At 41.2% G+C, this 12,691-nt stretch overlaps 1 protein-coding gene across 9 annotated transcripts in view; it reads right to left on the bottom strand.

Annotated features, from left to right (window-relative positions):
- The window catches only part of fbxw12 (F-box and WD repeat domain containing 12), a 27,155-nt gene extending 14,464 nt beyond the window's left edge, over positions 1 to 12,691 (bottom strand). For 2 of the 9 annotated variants that reach the window (XM_053850250.1, XM_053850253.1), the window contains exons 1-5: positions 12,632 to 12,691; positions 12,205 to 12,271; positions 11,541 to 11,745; positions 11,336 to 11,440; positions 10,558 to 10,683 (exon numbers count right to left, since the gene is read on the bottom strand). In XM_053850250.1, coding sequence (XP_053706225.1) covers positions 10,558 to 10,683; positions 11,336 to 11,440; positions 11,541 to 11,564 — 255 coding nt within the window. In that variant the 5' untranslated portion in view covers positions 11,565 to 11,745; positions 12,205 to 12,271; positions 12,632 to 12,691. Of the gene's footprint in view, positions 1 to 10,557; positions 10,684 to 11,335; positions 11,746 to 12,204; positions 12,272 to 12,360; positions 12,527 to 12,631 lie in introns of those variants that run through there. The other 7 variants (XM_053850255.1, XM_053850252.1, XM_053850251.1 and 4 more) reach the window with 7 other exon arrangements.

Below are 12,691 nucleotides of genomic sequence, written 5' to 3'. Positions count from 1 at the left end.
AAGAAGTGTGCCACCAGTGAACAAGGATGTGACTCATAATTTCAGGGTAAGGTCCTTAAAATCATACATTTAAGAGACAGTGCTCATTAATCTGAGGGTTGTGTGAACTATTCTGTTTCAACAGCTTCCAATATTTCACTCAAACAAGTGGACGGCATTAAAGACAATAATTTGGAGGACGAGGAGGAGCAAGAAAATGTGCTCTCCAGTATTTCTCTCCCCTTTGCTCTCTCTGACCATAAATCTCCTGACACATGATTATGTCAGTCATACATTTGTTTTTCCTCTGGTTGAGACATGCACAAGCACCTGAGCGCTGCACAGTAAATTGCAGAGCACAAGGTTGTCTTTATGTGATTCCAGAGATACTGTATGGGTGCAGAGCTCATTCATGCACTCTCTTAACTGCACGCCGTTTGATGGAAGCCGGAGATAGCAGACAATATCCACTCACAACAAGAGAGATCCACAACTGTTTAGGCCTCGCAGGGTCTATCTGACTTCCCATGGCCTATCTGATTCTCACAGGTAAACACAGTGGTCAAATAGCTTCCAGGTATTGTCAGTGGCATTAAGGCACTTACTCAAGAACATGGGTTGGATCAGCTCGCCATGGGGGATTTTAAAGGAGCCTTTCCCAACGATGTGAGCCAACACGCCGACCTTTCAAAGCACTTAAAAGGATCATGCGTGAAAGGGAAAAAATAAAAACTGCCAAATGATTTTCGCATCCCATATGATACTTTTCACATGGTATTTGATCGCGGCCATAGAGGACCCTCATACGCGCCCCTCCAAACCCCACCCAGAGGACGTCACCTGAGCTAAGCTTACAGTAATCCTCCAACGTCTCGGGTGTCCTGACACGGGATGTTTTGAATCAAAACACCAAACTCACTACAACCCCATAAGACTTGGAGACGCTTAGGAAATATCACTGATCCTCGTCCAGCGTCATGACTAGGTTTGTGTACCGACAGCTCTTAACATGCCCTCAAATAGAACCCACTGTCTTCAGTTTGCTGTCACTCTATGTCAAGATGTCATTTACTAGAAAACCAAAATCAACCCACGCTGATTTGTGGATTACCAGCTAAGAGTACATGGAAATCTAGCTAAGAGCTAGCTGCTGATCTTCCCAGTTTCCCACTTAGTCGCCCCTGGATACACTTTCAAAACTTGCAAGACACTGCAGCTTAATAGTGCTCAGAAGGGCTCAATTTAGTCGCACCATTCTTGTGTAAAACCTTTAAAACTTCCTCTTAAATCCAACAGAATATCTGCTCCTGTAATGGCAGATTTTGAGTAAACAATTGTGAGAAACAAGCCAAATCATTGTCGTATAGATTTGAATATGAACAAGTCACATCATAAATACAAGGACCTTTCAGCACCTCAGAAAGTAAACCTGCCCCTTAATAAATTAGAATAAAGTTTTATGTGTACATTTAGGCATTCAATTGTCAGCGATGTCTCATCCAGCACAATGGAAAAGCACATAAACAAGCTGCCGGGAAGTAAACATTCTGTGTGTACTTAACTGATGGTGTCATAACTTCCAAACACTAGGCTCTTGGCTCAATAGTTCACTGCAATGAATTCTCTTCTCGTGCATCTCGCGACTTGTCCGGGCACGCTCCTAAATGTATCATTGCAGAAACCCATGAAACAATTTGAGCTGATGCTGCCAGGTTAAATAACTAAACCGTGTGGTCAGAGCTATTATATCATTAATCTTCTCCACTCATGCCTTGCCAAGATATGGTAACACCCTCACCTTCAACCCACAAAAGTAAAGAGATACCTGAAAGTACTTCTTTTGATATCCATCCCGCAATGAGGGTGACACAAGCGTTTTTGAAGTCAGCGCCGCAAAACTTCTCAATCACCTTATCTTCATTTCATGCCGCTCAAATGCAAATGGATGGCTGCAACAACACGCTGGAAATATTTGCTCAAATATGGGTCATAACCCGTCGGTGCATGTTGTTAATTAATAGTCATATGTAAAAAATGTGAGTGGATCTAGTCAGTTGGGTTTGCAATCCAATGCATGTCCTTCTACTCTTGTTAGGGAAACAAAGCCAAACTTGAGAGTCCCCAAGTCGCCTCGAGTCTTGGGGTATTTAACCAATCCTACACAGGCTGTGGAGACGCAAATAACCTTTACGTGGAATGTAAATTCTCCTTTGCAGCAGACACGAAAAGCAGACCATGTTAAATTTCCCGTCTTTCATTGAATTTGACATTTTCTCAACATCATATGAAACAAACAAATCATTTCAACCTAATAATGCACCTTTTAGTTATTTTTTTCAGACGCCGAAATGCCAATTATATAATTCCATTGTAATTACTTAAGGCGTGTTTGGATTCAACACTTGTCAGCAAAACATTCAAATTCTCTGTAACAATGAAGAACCTACCTACTGGTTTTTCTTGCCAGAGTGATTGTGATTGTGTGTCCTGGGCCTCCACTGTTCTGTCAGTGTTACACTACTACCACTGAATATGACCACTGCTACAAGATTACTCACTTACAGGAGATGCTTTTAGATGTTTTTTAATATTAATATTAAGTTCTTTAAGAAATAAATATGAAAGACTTGAGTAGAGATTATTTATTTTGAAAATAAATTGCCTTTAAATAGCAATTTCTTTTATGGTTAAGAAAGAAGAACCATCCATTTTAGGAGACTGGACGTACGTCATGAACTGTAATAGTCACTTGAATGTTGTTTTTGTCTCCCTTCCTGTAAATAACAGCCAGTGTTGGCTGTAAACAAGACGGCGATGTCTGACAGGTGGTATCTCCGGTCATTCTCCTCACTCATTCTGACTTTTGGGAAGAAACCAGTCAATGTGCACCGTGTGACCTCCGAGAGATGGAGGTGATGCGGTGACAGTGGTAGATGATCTTGTGGGTCACCCTGGGGTCAGTGGTTTGTCTGTAGGGCAGGGGCACACAGCTGGATGCTGTGCTAAGAGGTCAGCCTCAGTGATGGTAATGAGAAAAAGAATAGGACAAAAGGGAAACAGGATAAAGAAGAAGGCAAAGAGAGAATCTCACTTTCACTCTCTTTTAAAGTTTCCACAAAAGCTACAGTATCTTGATTTATGGTTATTCTAATGTTGTATTGCAGTCTTTCTTCTTCTGTTGGGCAGCTGGTTTGAACATGAAAGTCAAAGATTGATGTCCACAAAAGTGACGCCACGAACTGAAGAGGCGCAGGAGATCCCATGCTAAGGTTGTCACCAGGGAAAACTTGATCCCATCTGTGATCAGACGACACCTAAAGACAGCGAACAAAAGCAGCAGGAACATCCCTCATAAATCACCATTCTTGAGGTGACAGGACGGGAACGCTGAACAAAGTGTCGTCTGCTCTGACAGAAACTCATCTGATGGTTTCTGTCGAGAGAAAGGCACCCTGGGAGAGCGAGGCGGCGAGGGCCTCCTTTAGAAACTGTGTCAACATGCTTTCCTCAACTTGCGGAGAGCTGATTTACATATATTATTAATATGTTATTGATCATATTCACTCATTCTCTGAGCTGTTTTTTTTTGTTTAGGAAACACTAGACAATTCATAGTTCATAAAACAAGTTGCTTATAAAAGACTTTGGTAACTAAAGAACTGGACAAACCAGCTGTAACAAACACGCTAGTAGACATGAATAAAGTGATTTCAAGGGATCTGCTTAAAACACTGACTGAGAGATGATACTTCTATTATTCCATCGCTGCCTCAGTCATTTTGTGGGATGCCCATTTCACACACTAACACTAGAATACACAGTCTAACTAATGATGTCACGTAACAAAGCATTTAAGTTGGCAGTGTTGGCACTCGCCAGGTGATGGACTTCCTCGCTGATTGAGAAATAAAAAAGGAAAACAGGGTCAAAGAGTGACAGGGTTGTCAGGCCTCTAATGACAGGTTTATCCGTCAGAGCGACAGAGACAAACATTACCTCAGAGCTGCTGCCGTACACCCAAAGACAGTGCGAGTTCACCAAGTCTGCACTGATGTGTCCCGGGGGAAATTCCTTTCGACTAATGTCCCTCTCTGAGCAGACTGTAGCTGCTGGTGTTGGGTCATATGATGATATATTTGTGCTGTCTGATAATGGAGAATTTCCACTATCATTACCACAGACTGAAATGTAGTGTATCATTGAAGAACGTATTTAAATAATGATCATCAATCACCTTAAATAAAGAGCGAAAGGATGTTTAGTTGCTACTACTGTACTGTAAGACCTCTGAGAGCAAGCCAGGCAGGTTTTCTGCAATTACATGAAAAATGGCTTTGGTCCCTCAGGGGATCTTCGCTCTCTTTATGTGAGTTAGAAACAGAAGATATCGCGTCATCTACCACTCTGCAGTTGAGCTTTAAAGTTTTAATATTTTAAGATTAGAACTTTTTGTGAACGGTACTTTCACTTATACATATTTGACCTGTTAATGTTTAGACTCTTATACAACATGGCTGCTGTGTGTTAAGGCAAAACGTCTTGAGGTATTTCTTATTCAAAGCACTCATGGCTTCTTTTGTAAATCAAACTTTAGCATGGAACACGATTATGGTTCCAGGAAACAGACCCGGTCCACAGCACTGGGAAGCAACAATTAAAAGGGACTTATGGAATTTGGAATTAAATGTATGGAATTCAAACAAATGCCCCCCAGGTCAGACTTTCAACATACCTGTTCCAGAGGTTTTCTCTTTGAAAAAGATGACTTTACATGCAAATAAAGTCATTTATTAAATCATAATTATATTTTTTAATTGTCTAAAACCTAAACTATGTTTCTTAAAAAAGGTCACATTGGCAAGTAGACATGTGCCTTCTTGTTGCAAATGTAACAGTCTGTTCTTTTTTTTAATCATCAATACATTGTTCCACACATTCAACAGCCTTATTGAAAGTGACAATAGTAGCCTAATCTACCGCCTGGACAGATCTTGTCGGTGGTTTGATCGATTTGGGTGAGAGCAGAATCTGTCTGGAGCTCAAAAGTCAGCCAGCTGCTTCTGTATCAACACCTCTTTTATCACCTGAAGAGATTCATCAGGCCAACTGTGACAGTAATTCCATCTGAGAGCAACACACTGACAGAGGAATCATCCCAGCATGGATGATGAGGATCCCAGTTGTCCACTGTTGGGACTTTCTAGAATTTATGCCTGGAATCAAACGCATGCATTCCTTCTGAGTTCTGTGCCAACTTGCATGTATTTACACTCCTTTTAAAAGGAGGGGCAGCAATTAATAGGCTGCCGCAATTACGGCACTTTCACCCTCCTAAATTAACTCAGAAACATGAACGTTTAAAATAAAAAAATCATGTTGTTGGTTGAATAGAAAGGGACGATTACAGCAACAGAGCCAAACAAAACCTGGGCTTTAAATAACCAGAGTTGACGTAGGTTTTGTTTTACTGGGCTGAAGTTGGCAGCCGTTTAGCATCAACAAAGCTCCGGGGTAAAATGTGGTAAACACACTTGTTTATATGTTTTTGTTTATTAACCTCATGCGCGTGCTACCAGAGGAGTTGGCAGTCGTCTGAGGCATACCAGTTGTCGTGCCTCGACTCTACAGCGCGCGGTGATTCCTGCCTGTTCTTGTCAACATCTGGAGTCTCAAAAGGTTCATGATTTCACACTTGAGATGAATGAAGAAAAAAAAATGGGGGAAGTTTTCGCTCTTTTGAAGAAGAACCAAGAGGTGAGGGAGTTCTGCTTAGAATATGACGCATGTTCTTAAAGGACTTGAGATCAAGAAACGGTGTTTCAAAGGAGTTAAAATTAGACCAGGCTACAAGTCCATTGACAGAGTCAGCATCTGAAGATTACTCGGAACCCACCACGTCTTTTCCATGCAACAACAAGCCGGAGCACAGGAGTGTGTGACGATCACACCTGGAAGTAGGAAAAATGTCCTCAGGGATAACAGACACTTGAAACCGACTCCCGGGTGACACTCTTCCTTCCACAGCAAGCCCCTACTCTTCGCCATCAGACAAGTCTGCCCATTGCTCAGCAGGAGAAAATGTATTACCCTCACTTAACTCCACTTAGAGTAGACAGTATGCATTCCATAGCTGGTTGGCCGGTGAGAGGCGAGCATTTCGGGAGGAATGTATCGCAACCAGCTGACAGGCTATCAGGTATGAGGACACAAGTCGTCTTCCAGGAATATTGATTAAACCGCGCAGACCCTAAAGTGCTTGACATGCATCATTATTTATATTCCAGTATTCCAGCCGTGCCTACAGTAGTCTTTGTAAGAGCAGTAGCAGTTGTAGTTACAGAATAGCAGTAGTTATATAGTAATTGTAGCAGTAGAAGCTGCAATAGTCGTAGTACTTCCGTGGTCACAATTGTTGTACATACAGTATTATAGGTGTTGTTCTTCTGGTCGTAGCTATAACAGTAGTTGTATGTGGTTGTGCCGTGTTTATTGCTCATAACAAGGAGAAAAGTTTCAAAACTTCCATTCAGACCTGAAACTTGCGCGAGTGACAGAAGTAGCAGCAGGTGAATTTCGGACACAGGGGATTGTTTCAGAGACGCATGAGCAGACGCTGATCAAAGACGATGAGAACAAAAAGCGTCTTCATGACACTGACCCCGAACAACCGGCCACGTTGAAAGCTAAATGCAGGAGGGGCGACAGTGATTGAGAACATGAGAGACGAGCAGTGGGGAGAGAAAAAGGAGTCTCTTTTAAACCTCACTCGCAGGATGGTCGCGTTCAACATCATTTCAAACTCAGTTTTTTTGTCAAACAAACTCCAACAAGGGATGATCACTTTCACCTTATATACCATTCTATTTCTGCTCTTGTCGTCTATTTGAAAATATATAATGTGAATATCAAACTCTTGTGTGACTGGCACATGGCTGGGCGTGGACCTGGAAGAACAAAATCACCTCAGGTCACTCTGATCTCCTAATCCGACCAAAGTAAAGGTGAGACAAACACAGCCGTCGTGCCGCCGGTATCTGCAATTATATCACGCTTGCCACAAGTAGCCATGTTTGAAGTTTGATTAGAGTCTTCACGATCAATCGCCACCGATAAAGCTGTGTCAGACCGTGAAGACCATGTCATCATGCATCTCTGAAATCATTTTTGAGTCATCAGCGCCTGTGGAAACAAGTCTGAATATAACTTGTTCAGGAAGCCCATATTAAAGTCAATGAGGCAGAGTCGAACAAAAACACAGAAAGCAGAGCCCCGAAGGTAACTCAAGTTCAGAGAAGAGAGAGGGCAAGTGGATGGTGGGCAAGAGTGGTCAGTGAGTATTTCACTCTGTACTCCTTCATTCAGTCTTGTCTGAGAACATAAACTGTTGTCATGAGATGTAAAAAAAGTATGTCCCATTATCACAAAGTTCACTGTACTTTCCTTCACATAAATATGTCTGAAGTCTTTGTGTATCCAAATATCTTTTTTTAAAGCTTTTCTAATTGTGATACTTTTGGTTTCAGCATAAAAAAGTATTTATAGTCCGATAGTTTTAAAGCACTTGTACCATACCAAGTTTATATATAAAGCACTTAAAAAGTGCTGTACAGCAGTAAAAACAGGATAAAACAGACATTAACGACAATACATACATAAAGTTAAAACAGGACAGATAGACGAAAAAAAAAAGATTATTAAAAAGATAAGCTGTGTGGTTGTATAAAAGCCAAAGAGTAAAAGTGCGTTTTATTGTGTAGAAACACTATTGTCTACTATTTGTCGAAGTGTTGAAATAAACTGTGTTATTGCAGTAATGGTAGTGGTAGTAGCAGTACATACTGAAGTAGTTGGAGTCGTAGTAATAGTTGTTGGAGTAGAGCTCGGAGTTGTATCAGCAGAAGTAGTTGCAGTAGTCCCATCAGTCATCAGTTTTAGTAGTAATAGTACATGTACAAGGACTATAGAACAATATACGTTATTGGTTTGGGTTCAAAAGTGCTATCAAATATTTTAAAGTTACTGCACAATGTTCATAGAAAGTGCAGCATGTGAACATTTTGAATGGGCTTTATTTATTTCAGGTGTCACCAGTCGGTGACCTGATCATCTAACTCAGTACTGCTCTCTGTCTGCTCACTCATGCTAGTGCAGTTTCTGAGCTCTGCCACGCTTTCTGTCTGGGCTTTGAACCTCTGTATGAACTCTCTCATCTTCACACCCCTCTTGTTTTTCAGTGCTCTGTCGCATTTTCTCTTCCTCAGAGTGATTCATGAGGCTTCTATGTTCAAGCACGGAGTGAGTTTCCATTGAAGATCAACAAAAGTGCTTACAAGACAGCAGTATGGATCAGACCACTCTAAATCAGGCAGAAAGGAATGTAGATTCACTCTTGGCTCACCTTGAGGCCTTCGTCTGCACCAAACATGTTTTTCAGGGGCAGAGACGAAGAATGGCAGCCAGTGATGTGTCTTAATCTGCCATCATGGAACATTTCCAGCTCCATTTATGGTCTCATAACTGGAGCATGATTTAATACTTTGAGTGCAAAGAATAAAGTTTGGTTTAAAAAGGTAAAGGTTAAAACGTTGTGGAACATCCAGACAAAACAGTCATAGGAAACCTTGCAGTCAGAACCTCACCTTTTATGACTCTGTATGATAATATGTGATAACATTTGGGGACTAATAAATGCTATTTATTGTTTTCCCAACATAATGACAAATCTGTGATAACCACCATCCCGACTTCAAAGCAGCATTTTTTCCCTCAACAACAAAGCGTTTCCTAAATTCTATATTCCAACCCAGAATAATCCAAGCAAGCACTACAAAGTTGCTTTAGTCCCATCACAGAAGGATGACCTTAAGTTGCCCCAGTATTTGTGGAGAAACAGCAACTCCACCTCAAGACTTCACTGAAAACCATCCTTCAGGTTAAACATGTTCAACAAACCATAAAACATTGAGAATTCTGTTTATTGTTTTTTTTAATTTCCCAAATAATTCTAGTTCATGATTATACACAATAGAGTTTCAATAGAGGTTTCAAACAGAAAGTAGAATTGAAATTTGTAAGTAGCATTTGAACAAACTTGTATGCAATATATTTCAATTGCAAATTCATCAACATAACAACTCAAAGCATCATATACTGTATCAAATTGAATTTTATGTGTAATTACTATGCTATGCGAAATAATCTCCCAGAATGCTTCAATCTAGTATTGAAAATGGAAGGAATATGTGTACAAATTGACAGTTTATTTTTAATACATGAGCCAAAACTTTTATTACATGAAACAAAGTTATGATTTCTCTTTGTTGCAATGAATTTGATTTCTGCTTCCTGTAATGCAAATTCAACATCCTGTCGGTGGATGTTGAAGCAGGGAAAACATCAGCAGAGTTTTGAAAATTAATATGGGGGGAGCTACCTGGTCAAACCAACCTGTATCCACGACATTCAGCTTAAATTGTTATAACTTTTTAGGACGAGATACTTCAAATTTTTGTCACCTGATGAAATGCCCTGGCAAATAAAATCCCCCCCAAAATTCAGCTTGATCAAACAAGTTTGCGGCGTACTTTCCATCCCCCCTCCATTCTGTTTCATTTTCTCTCTCCTTGGTCTGTATTTCAATAGCATTTTTTGCGCTTTGAACATTTAATTATGATCTCATTAAATGATGATCCTCTTTTTTAGCGGGCATACTTTTTAAATCCCGTAATGAATCCATCCTTTAATTTTGGAATGAAAAACGACTTCCCTGGTGTGTGGGAGAAAACATGCGTGCAAGTGGAGGCATGAGCTTCCGTACATTATCGCCAACCTTTCTCACACTTCCGAGATTCTAACCGTCAAAATTTATATCACAGTTACACAATCTTCTGCCATGAGCTCAACCAAAACAATATAATTCAATTAATCCCTGCGAAAGCTTTAAACTGGATATTGGAGACGTGCAGCATTCCGGCGCTGTCTCAGGTTTAACAAGTCGTCACTTATAATCTTCAGCAAAAAAAAACAAAGAAAAACGGAATAAGATTCATGAGAATTCCCGTATTTATGATTCTTATCTGCTAAGCTGTGCGATTCCTCACACAGTAAATTACGCCAAATCAAAGGGAGCGCAAACACAAAGTCACTTTAACAGGTTGTGCTGTGGGGATTATTGGGAATACTGACAATAACAGGGCTCATAACTTCTTCCAGTCAGATCAATAATATCACCGCTAAATGAGCAAAAGCCTTGATGACAAAGGTTGAAAAGCTTCTCAAGCTTCGCTTTAACCTTAATCGTGGCACGGCGGCGACACCTAACATAGAATTAAAGGCAATTATGAAAAAATGTTTCCAACCCATGAGGTGCATGTAAGAGAGAGCGGCTGTATTCATTTCACACAGCCTGCGGTGCCGAGGGGATATGGAGGCCTTTTCATATTGGCAGCTGTTTGATCAGGCAAACAGTGCTGCTTCGTAGCTTCAGGTCGGATCTAAACGCCACATCAGATTCAAAGGAGACAGCGCGACTGCATTTCACTCCAGGCTCTGTCCATAAACACAGCTGAATTAACCAACCTCTTTCTTGCCTTTTCCTTCATGCACAAAATGGAATGATGTAGCTGCCAGTGTCACCTTGGGTGTGAAATCGCACCATGAGGGCATCTGATAGCCGTCAGAGTGACTGAGGCTGATAGTCGTCTCCTGCAGCGAGGGGACACAAGACGGGAGAAAGAATTCATCACAGACGCTGACAGTGAAAGGAGGTTTCATGGTTGTGTGTTGATCATAGCAGATGACTGATAACGTAGGTGCGTATGTGTGTGTGTGTGTGTGTGTGTGTGATCTGAATGACTGCACAACAAAGAGTCTGAATGGATTTAGTCAAAGCTCAGAAGCTGATGCAGCTGCATTCCGGGAGGTTTATGATGTGAAACACCAAAGGAAAAAGGAAACAATGATCACATTCAAAGGATGTCATTTTCAAGAACTTTTGTCTGCGGAATTTGAGAGTTTCTTAAATCTTTTCTCATCGTGTCTACTGAGTTAGGCCCCAGTACAATTGGAGGGCTTGACCTCATTGTCGCAAGAGATCTGCCGGGCAGTCACATACATCCTTGGATCAGATTCACACCTTTGATAAAACCTCAGTAGTTTATTGGAGCCAAATAAAAAGGGGGCTATGTTTATGTAGCAGGGTGTGTGAGAAGATTCATTCATAGTTCATGACTGTACCAGGCCCTCAATATGCAGAAATGTCGCACTGTAAAGTTGTGTTGTAATGTTTATGTACCTGTCATATAACATTTTGTTTAACAGCTTGAAGTAACAACACACTATCCTTGCACAGTGGTACCTCGGTTTTTGAATGTCCTGGAATTTGAAGGAATCGGAGTTCAAACAAAAATGTAGAGATTTTTTGGCTTCGGATTTCGAACGAAAATCCAGAACTCGAACGTCCCTGAAAAAAGCCGGAAAAAACATAACATGAGCTGACCCACGACGCGCTTTGTTATTGTGTATAACGCAGCCTCTGTTTGCAGACGTGTCCTGTCAGCTACATTTACTGACTGTTTTTTCTTCATATTGAGGTGTAAAACCTTTCCTGTCTCCGCACTGGACCGTGGTAGAGTGTCACAGGGGAGGTGCTCGCTCTTGACACCTCCGAGGCTGGAGCGCACAATCCTGGGTTTGATGTTGGAGCTCGGACAGGGATGAGGCGAGTCTGGGACAGAGCGTGACTTGGTTGACTTTGTCACAGCCAAACTGCACAGAAGCGCACATTCAGAGCTGGACACACACCGGGCACCTCTTCACTTCTGGAGAGACGTCACTCACTCGGCAACCCCTCCCACATGCAGCGGCCACACACATAGACGAACAGCGCACCTGCAGCAGACACCCTACATTCACTCCTACAAAAGCCTATTTTAAGGCTTGGAATATTTCTTCTTCCATTCATTGTAATGGGAAAAAGCGTTTTCGAACAGAATCGAGGTACTCGACCACATTGTATTTGACTCGTGACTTATCGACTACATAACCAGTTCAATGTTAAGTGTTGGTTTGAAGACGGAGCTGATTTATGTGAGTCAGAATTGTATCGGAACAAAACCAGCAGCTAATGGTTGCTTGCTAGCACGTTAAGTATTGTTTATTCAATATGCAAACATAAAGAATTGTCTCATGGCTACCATAGTTGAGAAACATCTGTATTTGACTCACTTGCATCAACGCCAGTCACCAAGCCTGTGACAAAACAATATTTTGGTGTCTGGGGGAGCTGGAGTAGCTGTAAAGCAGAAAAACATCATTAAGCATAACATTATTACTTTCTTTTCTATTTCTTGGCATAGCGTAGCATAGCAGAATCCAACTTACTGAAGTATTCATACCCAGAATTAATAAATGGCAGCCATTTAAGCTGTTCCACAGGAAATTGGCGGAACATTGAAACCCGTTAACAAACAGAATAAGCTCTTATCAATATTTAATAGATAGATCAGCTTGTTTGAATTCTGTAGCTTCACCATTCATTTTCAAAATAGGTGGGAGCACACCCGCTCCAACTAAAAGGGACAGAATTGATTTCATAATACACAACACAGAATCGAAGGACCAAAATAAGTCATCGTTCAAAATGTGGATTTACCGACGTTTCGAAGGCTTTCACATGCATGTCAAGCACGGCCTCTTCTTCACGGCTCGCATG

This window comes from Synchiropus splendidus, chromosome 18, assembly GCF_027744825.2.
Source record: "Synchiropus splendidus isolate RoL2022-P1 chromosome 18, RoL_Sspl_1.0, whole genome shotgun sequence".
Taxonomy (NCBI): Eukaryota; Metazoa; Chordata; class Actinopteri; order Syngnathiformes; family Callionymidae; genus Synchiropus; species Synchiropus splendidus.
This window is presented reverse-complemented; position numbering and strand designations above follow the sequence as displayed.